The sequence below is a fragment of the Acomys russatus genome, chromosome 5 (genome assembly GCF_903995435.1).
Source record: "Acomys russatus chromosome 5, mAcoRus1.1, whole genome shotgun sequence".
NCBI classification, from domain to species: domain Eukaryota; kingdom Metazoa; phylum Chordata; class Mammalia; order Rodentia; family Muridae; genus Acomys; species Acomys russatus.
This window is the reverse complement of record NC_067141.1, coordinates 25545429-25565159: the sequence shown is the minus strand read 5'-3', so window position 1 is coordinate 25565159 and position 19731 is coordinate 25545429. Positions and strand designations below refer to the sequence as shown.

General features: G+C 54.5%; 1 protein-coding gene across 1 annotated transcript in view; it reads left to right on the top strand.

Moving 5' to 3' along the window:
- Positions 1–4876, top strand: part of Tpcn2 (two pore segment channel 2) — a 29113-nt gene extending 24237 nt beyond the window's left edge. Inside the window, exons 18-25 of the mRNA XM_051145758.1 lie at positions 933–1032; positions 1611–1682; positions 1775–1848; positions 2175–2256; positions 2397–2479; positions 2993–3074; positions 3424–3518; positions 4288–4876. Coding sequence (XP_051001715.1) covers positions 933–1032; positions 1611–1682; positions 1775–1848; positions 2175–2256; positions 2397–2479; positions 2993–3074; positions 3424–3518; positions 4288–4366 — 667 coding nt within the window. The 3' untranslated portion in view covers positions 4367–4876. The remainder of the gene's footprint in view (positions 1–932; positions 1033–1610; positions 1683–1774; positions 1849–2174; positions 2257–2396; positions 2480–2992; positions 3075–3423; positions 3519–4287) is intronic.
- Positions 4877–19731: the final 14855 nt, after the last annotated feature.

Genomic DNA, 19731 nt, shown 5'->3' with positions numbered 1-19731 from the left:
GTGAGAGTGGCTTATGTTTAGTAGGGATGAGGATACAGAGAAGCCACAGGGATGCTGGAGTGCAGTGGCAGCCACAGGGCCAGGGGACAGGGCTAGATCATGGGATAGAGAATGAGGTCAGGAGACAGGGTCAAGAGTCAGAGGCCCAGATGGGACAGGGTCAGTGATGGGATAGGGCCAAAGTCAGGGAATAGGCTGGGGTTAGGACAAGATTCCTATCAGTTCTTCAGGAACTGAGCTTGGCAGGTCTGGAGCTGGGCAGTGAATATCATCTCTGCCTTTGTGCTATGGGGCTGTTCTGGGAGGTGTGGCCGTGGCTGTGGCTGTGGGAGGTGTGTGGTTGTAGCTGTGCTAAGAAGTGTGGCTGTGGCTGTGGGAGGTGTGGCAGTGCTGAGAAGTGTGGCTGTAGATGTGGCTATGGCTGTGCTGAGAAGTGTGGCTGTGGCTGTGGCTATGGTTGTGGTTATGGCTGTGCTGAGAAGTGTGGCTGTAGATGTGGCTATGGCTGTGCTGAGAAGTGTGGCTGTGGCTGTGGCTATGGTTGTGGTTATGGCTGTGCTGAGAAGTGTGGCTGTGGCTGCACCTGTGCTGAGAGGTGTGGTTGTAGATGTGGCTGTGCCTGTGGCTATGCCTGTACTGAGAAGTGTGGCTGTGCCGAGAAGTGTGGCTGTGGTTGTACTGAGAGGTGTGGCTGTGGCTGTGCTGAGAAGCGTGGCTGTGGTTGTACTGAGAGGTGTGGCTGTGGCTGTGGTTATGGCTGCCTGGGCACTATGTGTGAGTAAGATACAGCCAGGCTCAGCCACCTACCTCCTGAGGGTTTTTTCTGCCTTGTGTCCATACGGTGACCGTTGCTGTCTGTTTACCTCTGTTGCCTCATCTCCTAGACCCTCTGCTCCCCTGTACCTCCTAACATGGCTCCTGTGTCTTCCTAGGAAGCCCAAGCAGTATGGCCCACTGTCACTGTGGGACTTGACACGGCTGGTGAACACACTGATTGCATTTCGCTTCCTGCGCATTGTCCCAAACGTGAAGGTGTGTGCCCGCCCCCTCCTCCAACCTATCCAAGGTCTGGGACAGGGATACTCAACACCAGGGCCCTTGGGAGCATGCCCTCAGCCCCCTTGACATTCTTAAGCTACTGAGGCGGGGTCACTGGGTCAAGAACCCAGACACCCATTTCTTTTGGCCTCCAGGTCACAGAGGTACACATCAGGTCTTAGTGGGCTGGCAGGCAGAGGGTGGCCACAGGCTGTGGGTGCCAGGCTCTTTCAGTGGGATCTGGGACTCAGCAGCTACTGGTGGCTGGGCACAGTTGGAGATATGTGAGCATGCGTGTGGATGTGTGTATGTGTACCTGTGCGGGCGTGCAGGGCTACTGTACTTGGTGGGTGTAGATGTGTACGGATGTCTGTGGTGTATGGGTGGCTGTGGGGGTGTGGTGGGTAATAGGTGTGGCATTGAGGTGGGTGTCCAAATGTGTCTAGATGTGTGTGGATGGCTATGGAGTAGCTTGCTGGTCCATCCTGCCGTACTGGTCAGGGTGAGGGTGTATGGGTGTGCACGGAGGATGGGGCAGGAAGTGTCAGCCTGAGTTTTCTCCCTATCCATAGCCAATGGCTGTTGTAGCCAGCACCATCCTGGGCCTGATCCAGAACTTGAGGGCATTTGGTGGGATCCTGGTGGTAAGTCCTGGGGCTCTGGTGGTGGCCTGGGTGGGCTGGCTCTGTGAAGTTGCTGCACTGACAATGGCTCCTCCTCCACTCCTCCTCCGTAGGTGGCATACTATGTGTTCGCCATGGTTGGAATCAACCTGTTCCGAGGCATCATTGTGCCTCCTGGAAATGGCAGGTGAGGGGCTGTCTGTGCCTGAGGGCATTAGCTTGTGGGCCCTCCCCCGAAACATTTCTTGTGGATGTCTCTCCTTGGGTCTCCTGAGCACAGCGCCCCCCCCCCCAGGGTCTAGGCTGTGGCATCCCTGGCACGGGATTGGGTGTGGAGTGCCATCTTCAGGACCTGGAGCCCAGGCTTCCAGGGATGGGAGCCTCTTGGGCCATGTCACACGCTCGCTCTCCCTGTGTGGCTGGGCCTGAGTCCATGCTGGGCTGCAGAGTGGGGCAGCGCTCATCTATGCGGGCCCCTGTCCAGCTGCTAACCAAGAGCCACTGTGTCTCCAGCCTCGTTTTTGGTAACGGCTCAGCTCCATGCGGAAGCTTCGAGCAGCTAGATTACTGGGCCAACAACTTTGACGACTTTGCTGTAAGTCCTCTCTGCCTTGTCCTCAGCTCTAGCTCACCTGGGGACAGCCCCTCTGCCTTCCTTACCCTGGTCCGTGTTCCCTGGGTCCTCCCTCTGCCTTGCCCTGGGCCCTCCTGGACCGGACCTCTGCTGCCCCACAGGCTGCTGTGATCACGCTCTGGAACGTGATGGTGGTGAACAATTGGCAGGTGATCCTGGATGCCTATCGGCGCTACTCAGGCCCGTAAGTCCGTGCCAGGGCTGCCCGTGACCAGGACAGTGCACCAGAGACCCAGGGCCTGCACTGAGAAGGGAACCGGTCCCTGGCCTTGAAAGGCTGGCCACGCTGTGTCCCGGCAGGCTTCAGCCTTCACCTATACTACACTGGGAGATGGCCAGGGCCCTGGGCTTCTGTACTCCAGTGGTGCCTGTGTGGGAGAAATGACTGGGGTATGATTGCCTGGAGCTTCTGGGGCTTTCCATGGGGAACAATCTGGTGGTTTATTTGGCTTATAAGTTGGAGAGCTTTGACCACCTCAGTAGAGGGGCCTGGGTTTGAATCAAACTTGCACCTCATGCTAGGCTTTCTCTGGAGGCTCTGTTTCCAAGGCCCGGTGTCACGGGGCACTGCCGCACTGTGCCTTCTGGAGTTAGCAGTAGGGTCTGATGAGACCCAATAGATATGTTGGAGCTGTTGGTCCTTCTGGACTGATCTTACCCGACTCACAGTGGGGCCTGGCCTCCTTGTCCATCACAGGTGGTCAACAGTGTATTTTGTGCTGTGGTGGCTGGTGTCCTCTGTCATCTGGATCAACCTGTTTCTGGCTCTGCTTCTGGAGGTACCAGATACCCCTGTCCAGGCCTGAGATGGCCTACTCACTTGTCTAGTTTTGGTGGGTTGAGCCCTGCTGGCTGGCCAGGGCTCCAGGCTAAAGGGAGCCTGACTAGGGCCTTTGAGCTGCTTGCCCTGCTCGCCAAGGGCCCCCTAGGGGTCTGTGGGGTTCTCAGGGCCCCAAGCTGGCTTAAGGATGAAGCTGAGCATCTTGCTATTTCAAGGGTGTGGATCTCATGGGCTCTGCCTCAGGATGTCTGGGGTGAGCTGCTCCCCACAGTGACTGTACTGTGACAGCAGACTGGGCCATGGGGGTTAGGCTCTGGTGCTTACACTCTTCCTTCCTCCTGCTCCAGAACTTTCTCCACAGATGGGACCCCCAAGGTTATAAGGAGCTCCTTGTTGGGACCCGGCAGATCGCCTACCAGACGTCGGTGGAGCTCATGTTCAGGTTGGAGCTTGGGAATGTGCCTCAGGGGCATGGAGCTGACAGTGGGGGAAGGGAGAGCGAGGCCTTCTGGCGGGGTCCCTCTTCCACCAGGCATCTAGGCTGCTGATGAGCTGGCAAGAGATGCTCACAGTATGACGGTGGGCATTCCCGCCTCCACCAGGGACGTGGATGTGCTTAGGATCTAGCACTTGGAAGGGACCATCTATCCTCCAGTGTCTTCTGGCTTCTGGATGATGCCATGGGGGCATAGCCAGGTGGCTTGAATGAACCACACATTCTCCTCTGGTGACAGCGTGGAGATTGCCCTCTGCTTATATATGAGTGGATCTCATCCCAGGACCATCTGTCATAAGCCCCATTTCCTTTCACCAGTATTGGCCATGTGCTGTGGCCAGCCAGGTGTAGCCATGCCAGTTGGTGTGAGGAGGTGGGCTCTCTGGGATTCCAGGCTTTTCATGCACTTCTTGGTACTGGGGTAGACTCATGGCAGGGGGCATGTGACACGTCCTCTCTACATTGACTCCCTCCTTAGCCCTCTCTAGTGTGATCACCAGTGCACACAAAGGTCTCTAGCATCTGTATTTTCCTGAGGCAGGACCTGCATGTCTCTGTCCCCGTGTCCTGCCACAGCCTGTTTTGAAAGTGCCTCCTGGTGGGGAACTCTCAGTCCAGGCACTTGCAGACGTTGCCTGCTGCCTTTGCTTGCAGTCTCTGAGATACCCATGCCCACCTCTCTCTGAAGCTTCGTGTGACTGTCCCTACCTTACAGGGACATCCTAGAGGAGCCCAAGGAGGAGGAGCTGATGGAGAAGCTGCAGAGGCATCCACACTTGCATCTGTGCAGGTGACATCAGAGTGGCCGCCCAGCTGGGGTGACAGGACAGAGATGCTGGCCTGGGCCCCTGCTGTGGAGGCAGCAACTGGTAGAGACCAAGCAAGCAAAGGTGCCTGGGACAGACCACTCAGGGACAGATGGAGGCTACAGCAAGGACTCAGCCCCCTGGGGCTGCTCAGCAGCGACCTCTGTGGCCTTGGCGGACCGATGCTCGGCACTTCGGGGTAGTATCCCTCCGTTTGCTCTTTCCAAGCTGCCCTGGTAAGACTTGCTAAGGACAGAGAGCGATTTCCAAGGGACCTCAACGCTGGGAATGGAGAAGGCCTCAGCTCCCTTTGTTACCCACAGCTTATCTGTGCCCGCAGTGGCCTTTGTGAGCCCAAGCCTGCACAGCACCCTCGGAGGGTATCCAGCAGGTTTCCAGGGCATTGGGGGTTGGTATCACGTGGGGAGAGTGTCACCGCTTTGTTTCAGTGTCTGAATGTGATGGGGTATGTCTTGGGGTGAGGGTATCACAGTGCCAATCACTTCCTGTTTTGTAAAGAATGAGATTTTCTTACTGTGACTCTGGGTGGTGTTTAGGTTGTAGGCTACACAGGAGCACTGGGTTGTGAGGTGTGACCTCCTACTCGTGATGAGAACCATCCTGCAGTGAATGCACAAAGGCTTGTAAGCCAGAGGTGGCCCTATTTTGTGTGTCCTCAAGGTTGGTCGCAGAGCAGCTGGGGCAGGAAAGTAGGAGATCAACTCAGGCCACTAAACTAACCGTTGGGTTTCTCATTTCAGATGCAGCTCCGAGGGTTGGTGGTGAAATTTCTTGGGGTCTCTCAGTCTGCAGGCAGGCTCCAAGTGATGTCTGCTTTGGGCTTTGACAAGGAATGGGGGCTGTGAGCTGCTGGGCTACCCCATGGTCTAGAAGAGGAATCTGAGGGAAAGTGTAATTGAAGTTAGTTTCAGGGGAAAAACAAAAAACAAAACAAAACAAAACAAACGAAACCCAAAAAACCCTCCAAACTTAAAAAACAAAACAAAACAAACAAACAAACAAAAAAAACCAGAAAAGCATGGTGCTAAGGCTGTGAGTACTGGAGAGGTGCTGGCTTCCAGCACCCAAGGAGTGGCTTGGGAAACCCGATCATTTGCATGACATCCTCAGTGGGGGTCTTTAGGAGTCCTGGAGACAGTCTGGGACCTACCCTTCTGCAAGCTGCCTTCCTGGAAGTCAGATTAGAGACCACACCCAATTGTCCTGAGCTGGGCTGGTCCCTGGCACCATGGCTGGACCAGATGAGCCACATGTAGTTATGTTGTCTGCTAAGCCTTGAGCGCCACCTACTGGTGAGACAGGCGCTGCTGCCACTATTGCTGCCTGGCGTCCTCTGGGGCTCCCCAAAAGCTGCTCTTTGGTTTTTCCAGGCCAGCTCACCTGACTCAAGTCGGTGTCATTCCCCCACCCCACCTCAGAGAAAGCCTGGTCTGGTACTTGTTGGCTGGATGTCAGTGCCTGGTTCTGCCTCTGCTGTCCAGTGCTGCCCGGTCTACTCAGAATCGCCCATTTTGTGCAAAACTCCCCCTGCAGGTCATTTTGATCAGAGTGAGCCAGGTGCAGGGAGCTGATTTCCACTCAGACTGCCCTTCCCTCAGTAAGGGTACCCGAGATGATAGTTACTGGAGTGTGTGCGGGTGGAGCAGAGGAACCACAGCAGAATTCGGCGGGGGCGGGGGGGTGCTCCTCAGCTCACTGTCCTGACCATTTCAAATGCTCTGAGTCACCAGTGGCTGTGGTGAGGGCTTTGCGCAGCACAGGACTGCAGGGGCTGGGGGCAAACTGTTTGAGGAGCGTGGGCTTGCGCTTCTCAGGGGCCCTTCATGGTTGCTCAGTGGACTCCCCCTGTTTTCTGTGCTCATCTCTTGGTACTGAGTACAGAAGCTGTGGAGCCTGAAGCACCCAGCATAGGATGGAGCTGGTGTCACACACGGTCCTGCTGGCTGTCAGAAGAGAAGGTAGATACGGGAGGTGCCTGAGGCTTAAGAGCCTGGTGCTAGGGTCTGGGTGTGTTGAAGGGCCTGGTGTTGGAGTCCTGGGGTCAGCAGGAGGCACGTATGGTGAAGACAGCTGGTGCTGGTGGCACAGGAGGCTGAGCCTCTCAGAGCAGCAGTGACCTCCTGGTGGGGTGGAGTAGGCTCCCTTGGCCTTGTGCTGCTCACATACCAGCAGAGCTTGAGTGGTTCGCCAGTGTGTAGTGCACACTGGGAGTCAGTGAGGGGATCTGAGGAGTCAGGAGACCACGCCCACCTGGGGCTCTTAGCCTGCCTGGCTAGTGCTTAGGACGGAACACCAAGACATTTGCATTTCTACCTTGGACATGTTGGGCAGTAGCTAACCACCAGGGGCTCGACCAGACCTGAGGCCACATTAGAAGCCTTGCCTGGACTTACCTGGCTGTGTGGCTTTGCCTTCTTGGCTTCTGTGACCCCTCCAGGCCAGACCTGGGACCTGCCTAGCTCCTTTGGAAACAGCAGCCAGTACTCTTTAACTTCTGAGCCTAGTACTTCCGGATCAACCCTACCCAGGGAACCTTCTGGTTTCTCTTTTCTACCAATGCTTGCCAGTCTCCTTAATGTGTGTCTTTGAGCGATTTTAAGGACATTTAACCAGTGACTGTTAGCTGCTTGTTCCTGTCACTGTCCACCCCCTTGCAGACCTCTCCCACACTGCCCTTGGCTCAAGTCTCACATCCTGAGGCCTCACAAAAGCCTCTGAAGGTGGCCTTGAGAACCTTGATTTGTCTAGATCAACAGTTCTTGTCCTGTGGGTCACAACCCTCTTGGGGGTTGCATATCAGATACCCTGCATATCAGATACTTACGCTATGATTGATAAATAACAGTAAAGGGACAAAGTAGCGACAAAATTAATTTTATGTTTGGGGCACAGCAGCATGAGGAACTGTATTAAAGGGCCGCAGCATGAGGAAGGTTGAGAGCCACTGTTCTAGGCCTTTATTGTCTGGCTAGAAACAGCAGCACTATTATGGTGAGGTTTCAGTTGCTTTCTTGCTATAAGATTGCATGCAAATCACTTGCTTTTTTAAATACTGGCCAGATGGGTGTGGTGGCACACACCATTAAGCAGGGTATTCAGGAGGCAGAGACAGGTCTATCTCTGTGAGTTGCCATCCTGGTTCACATAGTAAGTTCTAGGACATCTAGGGCTACATAGTGTGATTCTGTCTCAACCAAACCAAACCAAACCCTACTTTGGGAGATCTAGACATCTATCCTTTATCATTTCATTATTATTATTACTATTATTTGACACAGGGGTCCCCGTGGAACTTATGGCAGTCCTCCTCCCTCAGAACACCACCACTGAGATAGTGTGTGAGCCCCACTCCTGGTTGGAAATTTCACCTCAGCACCCCACCACTGAGATAATGTGTGAGCCCCACTCCTGGTTGGAAATTCACCTTAGTACCCCACCACTGAGATATGTGTGAACCCCACTCTTGGTTGGAAATTTCACCTCAGCACCCCTCTTGCTGAGATAATGTGTGAGCTACTGCTCCTGGTCAGATTTTTCAAAGAGCTATTGGTAGTTTCAGCGTCACTATTAACAGTGCAGTTGAGCTCTGTGTCTGGATGTTCAGCTATGGCCCTGTGAGTAAGTCCATGGTGTGTGGTAGACACCGAGTGGCACTATGGTGAGCTGCAGTGGCCGTCTAGGTGTGGTTTAAAGTGCAGGGTGACCTGAACATACCGAATCACTTTCTTGGGTGGGACCAGGGCCGTCCTGGAGTCATATACCCTGTAGCTACTAAGATGTCTAACTGTGGGGTCAATAAGAGAACCCCTGCCCAGGTGCCATGGGAGGTGACCAAAAGACACAGTCTGTTGGGGAGACAGGGCTGGAGAGGAGGGGTGTGGGAGCCCCAGGTTCTGGGCCTGGTGTATGGTACTGTGTTGGCTTTCTTACATGTGCTGAACCGTGTTGAACATTAACGTGACAGAATGTGCTGGGCAGGTGGAGTGAGGCTAGTTCCTTAGGTAGCTTTAGAGGTGGGGGGAGCCTCTCTGTTTCCCTCACGGGGTGCTGTGTGGACAGACCATGTGTGTGATACTGAGTCCACTGCTGAGGCAGAGGGATGACCTGACTGCCCTGAGTAGGAGTGGTGGAGTATGGTTGAACAGGGCTGTGGAACTGAGGGGGCGGTGGGAGGGAGCATTGGGGCAGCAGCTGGATGGGGTCAGGGTGGCCTGGTGGGGTTGGGGCAAGTATGTAATCCGCTGCATCTGGGAGGTCAAAGCAGCGGTAGCTGGAGCCGAATCCTGCTGGTCTCTCCAGGAGCGTCACCTGTGGGGGCAGCCGGTGGCCACCGGGCATCTTCCCATTGCTTCCTGATGTCGCCTTGTAGGTGGCTGGCTGGGATCCAGGACGGATGCCTGGTCTGTTGCGGCAGCGGCTCCAGGAGCAGGGTTTGATGTGGTCTTGGTCCGCTCCTCCTAGTAGCAGGCTCTTCTCCCTCCGACAGCCCAGATTGAGTTTCCAGCCTTGGAGATAATTGGTGGTTTTTATTCACAAGTTAGAACAGCACCTCGCTTCAGAAAGAAAGCCCGTGGGGCGTGGGCACACCACTGCTCTTAAAAGTTAGAGGGGGCGTGGGGCTCAGGTGCCGCGCCTCACATCAAAGTGGCCAGCAGACGCTGAGGGGCAGCAGGCGGGCATCACCCTGCCCTCTAATCACACTTTAGGGCCCAGAGCTTTTCTTCTGGGTCATTCAGTCAGAGCCTCACCAAGCAGGAGTGGGGGCACACACCTGTGGGGCACCTGGCTGCCTCCTGCCCTACAGCAGTTGGCTAATCCATGCAACGACTGGGGCCCCAGCAGCACCTGTCTCTCCATGAGCCAGGCCTTCCTTGGCTCGTGATCCTTTGGCCTTTAATGGGAGGGTGGGGTTCTCACATAGCCAAGGCTGGTCTTATATTCACCCTGTATCTGAGGGTGACTTTGAACTTCTGGCTCTATTTTTTTTTTTTTTTCTCCTCCCTAATGGTATCTCAGTCCTATACCACCAGGCCCAGCTCAGATAGTGCTGGGATCAAACCTAGGGCTTTATGCATGCTAGACACATGTACTGCATCAATGTTCCCCGACCCCCAGCTGTGGCCTCTGCTTTGTGGCTTCAGCTAGCAGGTGCGTTGGCTTCTACAGTAGACAGGCCGAGAACACTACCTCACTGAACCCAGGTCCAAGGCCTGGCACTCACCAGGAAGAGGACTATGTGGACATAGTTCTGGGCCCCGCCTCAAAGCTTCTGACTGAGGCGGTGGATGAGGGGCCATTCCTAGAGCATGGCTGGCCTCCTGCCTCCCCCTCTTGGCTTCTCCTTTCTTATTTTCAGCCAACAGGAGGAATGGCCACCGTTGCTGTTGGTTTGTTTCTCAAAAGCAGCCTTGGAGGGGTACAGTTAACGCAGGCCCTTCTCCACAGGTGAGATGTCAGGCTAGAGCACTAGCCTGGTGCTGCTGTCGTCCCCTCCCCCACTGAGGCTGGGATGTGTGCCTTGGCCAGTGGGGTCCTAGCAGGAAACCCTCCTCTCCATGGAGAATGTGGTTGGAGCATATCATGTGCAGGGGCAGAGAGGGACTCCCAAGGGTGTCTGGCCAGAGACTGAAACCCACAGCGTAGCTACCACGTGAAGCTGCTCGCATGAGGTGGCCAAGATCTGGGCCCACTAGCTTCCTGCCTTGGTCTTAGGTATGCAGAGCATGTCTGTCATCTGTCCCTCATCTGGAGGAGGTAGTAGGTGGCGAGGAAGCCCACCTTGGCCAGGGACTTCCTGTAGGGCAGCTCCTGTTTTTCCAGGCCTTGGTAAAGAGTGCACTGTTAGCTTCCCTGATGTTGGGGGTGGGGGGGAAGGGCTCCCAGAAGCCGGATAGGGATGGGTAAGGAGCCTCTGGAGTGGCTACACCTTTTGCTGGGGTCCACTGTCTCCTCACTCCTACCCAGGCCTGGAAGCCATTGGGGTTACCGCCTCACACACACACACCCTATGGCCTTCCATGAGCTACCTCTGCTTGCCACTGAAGAGAATAAGGGCCAGGCATGGATGGGGCCAGGGGAGGGGCCTGGTGTGCTTAGGGATGGCAATTCTGGACTAACAGCTTCCTCAGACCCAGAGCATCAGGAGGTACTTGAGAAGCCGAAGCCACTATCTGTTTTCCCGATAGGGACACTGACACTGAGGCCAGAGAGAAGAGTGGCTGCTGATGCTGTGTGGCCCAGGTGGGGTGGGCCCTGGGCTTTTGTTGGGGCTGATCCGTGGTGGTCTCCCCACACCTTTGCTCTCCTTCCCTCCCTTCTTCCCTAGTGACAAGGATGGTGGCTCATGGTGGGAGTCAGCCTGCCCCTACGGGCCACAGCTCTGTGTCAGGCATCCATTTTTAATCCGTTTACACTATTTCTATTATATTCTTCAGCACTTGGAACTAAATCCAGGGTTTCGTGCACACCTAAGCATGTGATCAGTGGTTACTAAAAGAATAGGAATCTGGTGTTGGTATGCGTGCTGGGAAGTTTTTTGTGTGTGGGTGGGTGCATGTGTGTACATGCATGTAGAGGCCAGAGTATAACCTCACATGTCTATTCCTCAGGAGGCAGCCACCTTGTTTTTGAGACAATGTCTCTCACTAGCCTGGAACTCATCAAGTAGCCCCCTTCCCCTGCACTGGACTTCAAGCACGTGCTACCACGCATTATTATTATTAATTATTATTATTTTATTTATTTTAAATATATTTTATTAATTTATTCATATTACATCTCAATTGTTATCCCATCCCTTGTATCCTCCCATTCCTCCCTCCCTCCCTCCCTCCCATTTTTCCCCTACTCCCCTCCCCTATGACTGTGACTGAGGGGGACCTCCTCCCCCTGTATATGCTCATAGGGTATCAAGTCTCTTCTTGGTAGCCTGCTATCCTTCCTCTGAGTGCCACCAGGCCTCCCCATCCAGGGGACGTGGTCAAATATGGGGCACCAGAGTTCGTGTAAAAGTCAGACCCCACTCTCCACTCAACTGTGAAGAACATCCTGTCCATTGGCTAGATCTGGGTAGGGGTTTGAAGTTTACTGCATGTATTGTCCTTGGCTGGTGCCATAGTTTGAACAAGATCCCTGGGCCCAGATCTGCCCATCATAATGTTCTTGTAGGCTTCTAGGACCCTCTGGATCCTTCTATTTCCCCATTCTCCCATGCTTCTTTCACCTAGAGTCCCAATAGGATGTCCTCCCCTCTGTCCCACCATACCTTATTATTTATTATTTTGTTTTAACATGGGTTCTGGGGTTGAACTCAAGTCCTCACGCTTGCCTCTAAGTACTGTACTGCCCAAGCTCTCTCCCTGGCCAGGCAAGGCTCTTGGCAGGACCTGCGGCTACCCCCTCTGCACCTCCTAGACATCCCCCCTCTTCCAGGGCATCTGCAGAGGTAGGAGGTGGCTTGGGACAGAGGCCTTGCTTCCTAGGACGTGAAGATGGCAGGTATTGACAAGCTGCCTTTGGGACCCTGGTCACTTACGCCTGACTGGACACTGATGCGGTGCCTGTCTGTTCCCAGACCCATTGGACACCCGTGTTCTCTCCTGGTCCCTTTGTTGGGTCTTAGGATAATTCGTCTCTGTATCTTTGCTCTCCCCTCTCCAAATCTGGGACTCCACAGGTGTCCTCACCATTGGCTGGCAATACCCCTCCCCTTAGCCTGGTCCACACTCCACTCTGCTGCTGCCTGGCATCCCTGTTGGCCTTGGGCTTGGTGTCAGAGGACGCCCCTCCCCGATCCCTTAGCATCCCCTGGTGCATGAGGAGTGTGAGAACTAGGGACCTGGTGCCGAACCGTTTACTCCAGTCTCTCTTTTACATTATTTTGTGTGTTTAGGTGTTTTGCCTGAATGCAAATCTGTACCACGCGCGTACAGTGCCCTTGGAGACCGGAAGAGGCCACTGGATCCCTGGAACTGGAATAAAAGACAGCTGTGAGCCACCGTGCAGGTGCTTGGGGGTCTAGCCCAGGTTCGGTGGATCAGTTGAGTGCTCTTAACTGCTGAGCCATCTCTCCAGCCCCCAATATTTAGCAGGCAGAAGGCTCCTGCCTGGAGGAGCTGCATCTAATGTTCTGACAGAAACGTTCTGATAAAACACATTGTGCCTGCGTGTGTGCATATGTGGCAGTAGAGGTGAGGGTATGTGCTTGTCACAGCATGTATGTGGAGATCAGGGACAACTTTTGGCAGTTCTCAAGCCTTCCACATCATTGAGACCAGGCCTCTTGTTTGGGGCACTGTGCAGCATGCTGTAGGCTGGCCAGCCTTGTCCACCTATCTCTCGGTAGGAGTGCTGATGTCACAGCTGCTCACCGCCACACCTGGGTGGGTTTGCAAGTCCCTTGGCCTGGGCTTGTGCCTCTCAGTGTTATAAACTATTCTGCAGTACACCCCAAGTGCCCAGAAAAATGAGATGTTTGAAGAAATAACGACCCTCCAAAATCCTACCTCAACTTGTGACAGTGTATGAGTTACATTAGGGTGAGAGAGAACATTCTGGATAGGAGAGTGGTGAGGGCCAAAGCTTCAACTTGTGCACTTTTCTGGGCCCCAGACCCTTGCTCATGCACAGGATCCCAGGCTTTGTCCTGGAACTGTTTTTAGGTTGGCCCGAGACACAACAGGAGTATATATACTAGAGAGCAGTTCAGAATGATGGGGCCACTTGGTGGCCTGATCCACTCTCATGTGTGTGACTCCCAAGAGCCAGGTGTGCTCACATCTGTCATCCCAGCCAGCACTCAGGAGGCAGAAGCAGGAAGGTAGGGATTCCAAGGCTGAGTTCCAAGCCAGTCTGGGCAGCATGAGACCCTGACTCAATAAATAACAGCAACATAACTATTACCATTCTATAACAATAAGGACAATGTTTTCAGAGTAGGCAGGGTTGGTCATATGGTATTTCAGTGGGCCCAGGGCCACAGGCAGAGATGTGGCTACTGTGTGTGTTGAGGGATGTTGGTGATGCCATTTGGTTTTCTTGTCCAGGGTTCCTGGCCCCCTGGGACTCTCCACAGATGTTCCAGCAGGTTCTAACCTGTCTGCTGGACTGTGATGTTGGAAAAGCTCCCAGCTCTTAGCTTAGCCAGGGCTTAGCCTACTCTCTTGGTAGTTGGTATGAGGGACCCAGCTGCCCCAGGAGCCCCCCCCCCCCACACTAGTAACACTTAGATGCTTCCTGGGCAGCTGCTTCTCCTCCTAGCATAGATGGGAGTGGCAGGTCAAGTATGCCACCTGTCCCAGGTGCTTCAGCCTCAGGAAAGAACCTTGCCTCCCTGCCAGGCTCCCCCTGCTGCAGCTGGGAACATGGGACTTGTCTTGGTCTCTAAGCTTTAATATCTATCAGAACCCTGAGAGAGCTTATGGACAGTTTGCTGGGCCCCACACTCAATTTCTGGCTCGTAAACCTGGGTGGGGAGTCTCTATGATAAACTGTTTCCTGTGATGCACAAGCCAGGGTGGGGCATGCATTCTTGAGACTGGCCATGTTTCTCTCCCCTCTCCCCCACCCATGACCTCCAAAAGCTCCTAATCCCTAAGCACTGTGTGCGACTTTACCTGGGGTATTTAAAGATCTTGAGATGGAGTCACAGTGGGTGTAAGGTCAGCCTCATAGAATGACTGGTGCCCTGTGAGGGGAGACAGAAGAGCCTTGTGGAGATGGAAGTGGACATCAAGTGATGCAAATAGAGCTTGAGGAAGGCCTGGGAATCTGGAAGCCAGAGCCAAGGAAAGCTCTTCCCGGGGGCCTTTAGAGGGGCAGGGTCCAGATGCCAGCAAGCTCGGATGCCTGGCCTTGTGAGCTGTGAGGGAGACAGTCTCTGGTCTGAGTTCCCAGTCTGTGGTGGCCTGACACACAAGCCTGAGGTAGCACAGACCCCCCTGTGGGTGCTTCTTGCCAGGCCACCGAGACTCCTGGAACCAGGACTGGAAGTCAGTGGGGACAGAGTGGCTTAAATGACAGTTTCTGACTGGCTCCATGTCATGATCCTGGGAAGCAGGTTCTCTCCACATTGCACAGAACTTGTTCTGTCATGTTGTTCTGTCACTTTGTCCCAACGTCGTAGCATTGGAAGCTGTCTGAGCTGGGGCCAGGGACACCAGTGGGACAGAGGGCTGCTCTGTGGTGACTTGTCATGAGGCTGAGTCTTAGGGCAAGCACACTGCCCTGAGCTGGAGGGGGTCCCCAAGCAGGCATGTGCTGACTGGTACCACTGCTTTCCTCCTAGCTGGGGATTGGTCTAGCCGCCATGGGTTGGCTGGTCAGCCTCTGGCATCTGTGGACCTCAGATAGATAGGTCTATTTATTGCTGACTCTCAGGAGAGAATATCTGGGAGTTTCTCCAGGCCAGGACTCTGTTCTGGGCCTTCCCCCTGCTGTCTCTGTTTTGTAGTGTACAAGTTAGGATCGACCTGATCTCTGGAGCCCTAGGCACTCTGGAGACCATAGCTCCTAAGGAAGGCTTTGTATGGTGTATAGCATCACTGAGAAATGGCTGTCAGAAGTCTGGTGTGACAGGGCAGCAGGGAAGGGGCCCGTGGGGACCTGGCTTGGCTCTCTATTTGTCACAGCAGTTTTGGGGCTGCTGGCAGCACCCCCTTCACTCCTGCACCTGCACAAAGGTGCTTGGTCCTGTGCTCACCTGTCTCAGTGAGCATTCTGAGCAGTGTCCCTCCCCCCAGATGAGGTGTGCACTGGGGCAGCTGGCATCTGTGTGCAGACCCAGAGACCATTAAATGTCTGAGGCCCCAGTGGGGCCTGGAGAGGGATGGTGTCACCGGCACCTTGTAAACCACAGGACGCCCAGAGTTGGCTTGGGTAACGGGATGTGTGCCCTTCATAGGGTCCAGCTGGCAGTATGAACTGACGCCTAGAGGTGTTTTGCATACAGGTGAGGGCCTATGTCAGGCCTAGATTTTCCAGGAGATGGGCCGCCAAGGTGTAAAAGAGTCCCAGACTGGGGCACCTGAAAACCCTGGTCTGGCCGGCAGAGGGCAGCAGAGCTCTAGTGGCAGTGAGTGTACCCTGTCCTGGTACACTCATCTCCCCCCACTATTGCTTGGGTGCTAACCCTTACTGTTCTCATAAAGGCTTCCTCTGGTCTGCACAGCACTGTCCTCTCTGCTGTCCCTCTTCTCTATTTCCACAAGTGTCAAGAAGACCTGTGTGGAGGCAGGTGTGTGTCACCAGGGCTGTCCTGGGGCCACACTCAGCAATGGATACACAGATCGTCCTGCCTCCCCGCCTGGCCTAGCGTGCCCCTTGGTGTTTCTCTTGTCTGGTGTGGAGAGTGAGTGGGTGGCTGCTGCTAGGCCAGCCACATGGTTTCCACTGTGCCTCTGAGCTGCCAAAGGGTAAAGGGTGCAAATCTGGCCACGTGCTGACATACCCTCTGTCCTCTATGGACACTGAAGAGGGCAGAAGGCACCAGAACCTGAGTGGGGACATGGTTGACCTTCGGCTGGACCAGTGTTGGAGCAGATCTTGGGGTGACAGCGACTACCATGGGGACTCTGTCACGGGCAATTGAACACGCACACACAGATATCCTCATTTCTGTTTGACGGGAAGGAACAGGGGCTGACTTTTCTAGACACCTCCCCACATTAATACCACCTCCACTTCTGTACACATCAGAGTGCATGTTCCCAGAAACCAATCTGGCCCTGGCCATTGGCGTGCATGGACAGAGAGACCCCTCTGGTGTTTGCTGATGTGGTGGGGGAGGGGAGGAGGTAGAGGTGTGAAGTCACTGGCTCCCTCAGGCTTAGAGTTCATAGCCCATAGAGCCCAAAGCATCGCTCTAATCAGATACCTTCAGCATTTTTGTGAGATGCCAGGAATGTGTTTGGGGGCACCGGGGACTGGTTGGCCTTGCTTTTCCCCTGGCAGGCCATTCTACCACATAACTAAAGGGCAGGGACTCCACGTGACCATGGCATGCAGGGCGGTGATCTCTGCTCCAGCCAGTGGTGGTGGCTGGTGGCCAACGGAGGGGAACTCCAGGCCAGACAGGAGTGGGGGAGGTGAAACTGGTGAGAAGTCGAGGTTGGAAACCCTCCCCTGAGTGCAGTGTGGTGGGCTGCCCAGCTTTTATTTTGTCGCCCCCTCATCCCCAAGTGGACAGTTAAAGTGACAGGGAAGGAGCCCACATGGCAGCTGACCCATATGTCCCCTCCCCAAACTCAGGGTGATGAGTGTCATCCTGACATCCTAGGGAAGCTGTTTTGAGGCCAAGCTGGCTGTGTAGCTTCACACAGCAGAATCCCACCTTCACATTCGGAAGCCTGAAGTCCAAGGTCAAAGTGGGGTGGTGCCTGTGGCCTCTGATGGTTCTTCCTAGCTCTTGATGTTGCTGGTGTTGCTTGGCATGACACTTACTGTGTTGCCATGACCCGATAGAAGCGGCTTAAGGGAGGAGGGAGTCATTGCGGCTCACGGTTTGAAGGGATACAGTCCTCCCGCGGTGAAGAAGGCATGGGCGCAGGAGGCTCTTCAACCATAGGAGCGTGATACAGCTTGCTTACAGCCTGAGGGCTCCAGAAGCAGAGCGGTGACCGTTGGTGTTCAGGTCATTTTCCTGCTTTTCATTCACTCTACGACCCTTGCCTGTAGGCTGATGCAATCCACATTCAGGGTGTGTCTCTCTGAAAAGCCGCTCACTGACACATGCATAGAGGTGTGTCTCCTAGGTGATTTTGAATCTGGACAGGCTGATGATGAGGGCTGAATCCTCACATTGGACATGTAGCCAGATCACTTCTGCCTCTCCCGCCATGTGATTGCTGGGCCTCCTCTTCTGCCCAGTGTGCCTCCTCTTACATGGGTGCCAATGACAGGCTTAGGACACATCTTATTCCAGTATGACCCCAGCTTGGCTGATCATGCAAAAACCTATGAGATAGGCTGTGAATTTGGGGACATGCTTGGCTCAGCACAGCATAGCACAGCACGGGTATTTCTTTTCTTTCTTTCTTTCTTTCTTTCTTTCTTTCTTTCTTTCTCTTGTTTTTTTGTTTTGTTTTGTTTTTCGAGACTGGGTTTCTCTGTGTAGCCTTGACCGTCCTGGACTCACTTTGTAGATCATGCTGGCCTTGAACTCATAGTGATCCGCCTGCCTCTGCCTCCCAAATGCTGGGATTAAAGGCGTCCGTGCCGCCGCCGCCGCAGCTGCCACCACCTGGCCAGCACAGGCATTTCTTCTGACGAGCTGGTAGACCCTCTGGCTTCACACAGGACTTCCTGCCCCCAGCACTGTTCTGAATGAACATGTGTTAGATGTGGCAGATTGGGGGGAGGGCGGGGCAGAGATTGGAGGGAAGAAAGCAGGGCAGGATAGCTGTGGCATCTCTTCTCAGCCCCAGCCCTGCTCTGTGACTTTGTAGCTGTTCGGCCTCTGTGAAGATTGTCCCGGAGGATGATGGGGACAGAGCTCTCTCTACCAACCCACCCAGTTGCTGGTTCATGAAGTGGACGGGAGTGTGGATGGTTCCTAGGAGATCAGGGTCAGTTTGTGCAGAGGAGGTCAAGGGTCGGCCTTGGGGCTTCCCTCTGCCAGGTTGTGCATGTGCTTTTTGTATTAACGCACAGTCGTCTATAGATGGCAGATAAGTGACCACCCCTCCCCTGAGTGTCAGACAGGGTCTCCTGAAGACCACCTTCCTTTCTCTGACCTGGTCTACCTCATGGTGCCCCATTAGTACCTGAGACGAAGCTGGTTGCTGCCTCAGTTTTCTGCTACATCAGATACTTGGGGCTTGTCCTGGCTGCGGCGCATATGAAACCGACAATAAAATTATTAGGGCTGTCATGCCATTCTCCCTGCTGTCTGCCAGCAAGCCAGGGGATCCAAGAGTGTTAATTCCAAGCTGTTGCTACCAGTTTGTCTATGGGCAAGAGACCACCCTGGATGAGTTTAAGACCATGATACCCAACCCTTTGGCTACACCATTCATAGCAGACATCTTCTTGTGCCAGGCTCTCTTTTGCCTGTGGGATGTGCTGGGTTCTCATCTCGCTGCGCAGACTCCTGTGCCTGCATGGACACTGCCATGTCATAATCTCGCTGCGCAGACCCCCTGTGCCTGCATGGACACTGCCATGTCATCATCTCGCTGCGCAGACCCCCTGTGCCTGCATGGACACTGCCATGTCAGCTGGCATGGCTGTGAACTCTCTAGCTTCCCCCCTTTCTTAGTCTGGGCCCCTCTGTCACACAGCTAATGATCCCCAAACAAGTCCCGGCAGTGTCCCCAGGGAGTGCCCATTTGAAGTCTTTGTAACCCGAGCCACAGCACCTTGGGCCAGGGTTCCCATGGAACGGAGGGGCACACCTGTGGTCAGCTCCCTTGTAGCCCAGAAAGACCATTCTGGTGTTGCCTAGTCAACAGCCCTCCCCATCTCCCGGGCCTCATCCAAATTCACCTGGCTCCTAAGCCAGTGGGAGCCCAGAGAGGAACTTTTGCTCTGAGGGTGGCACTTTTGCCAAGAGCCCCAGACACTACTGCCTGGCCCTGTCCCAAGCCTGCTTCCTTCCAGAGCTCCTGGGAAACACCTTTGAAAAATGGCTCTAGGCGGTTGAGCTGTGGGGTGGCAGACCTCGCCCTAGGCTCTTCCTTGGCTACTAGCCTGGGTCCCAGGACGCAAGGCCATATGGTAGGTTCAGAAGTTAAGCCAGACCCTGACATTCCTGTGCAAGGGCCCTGGAGGCCAGAGTGCCCCCACATGCAGCCCACCCTGTCTCTGCCAGCCTGGGACACTCATGAACTCACCCTGTCCTGGAGCTTTGGGGTGAGGGGTACAAAGGCTTTCAGACTTCTCTCTGGAAACTTCCATGAGTGGTGCAACCAGACAAGGGGTCTCTCCCTACTGTCTGTACCCGTGTGTGTGTGTGTGTGTGTGTGTGTGTGTGTGTGTGTGTGTGTGTGATCTCCTGAGGCCACTTAGCCAGATCTAAGTCTGGATGGGGACTTTATTTTTGTCATGTGCAGCCAGGGTGGTTATCTTTAATAAGGCCATCATGGACGTTTCCTCCTAAGTTCATTTGAAGGATGTTTGTACGGCATGCACTTTCCCACAGCCAGAGACAATGCTTTAGCCCTTGCCAAAGATCACATTTGCCACCCTCGGCCTTCCCGAAGCTGGAAGGTGAGCCTGGAGCCTGGCCAGGCAGGCGCTGCCAAGGGCTCTCATTGATCACTATCAGAGTGCGTTTGATTAATATACCACATGGACGAGGGCCGCACTTTGGCTAGCCCTCCCTCAAATCCTGCTGT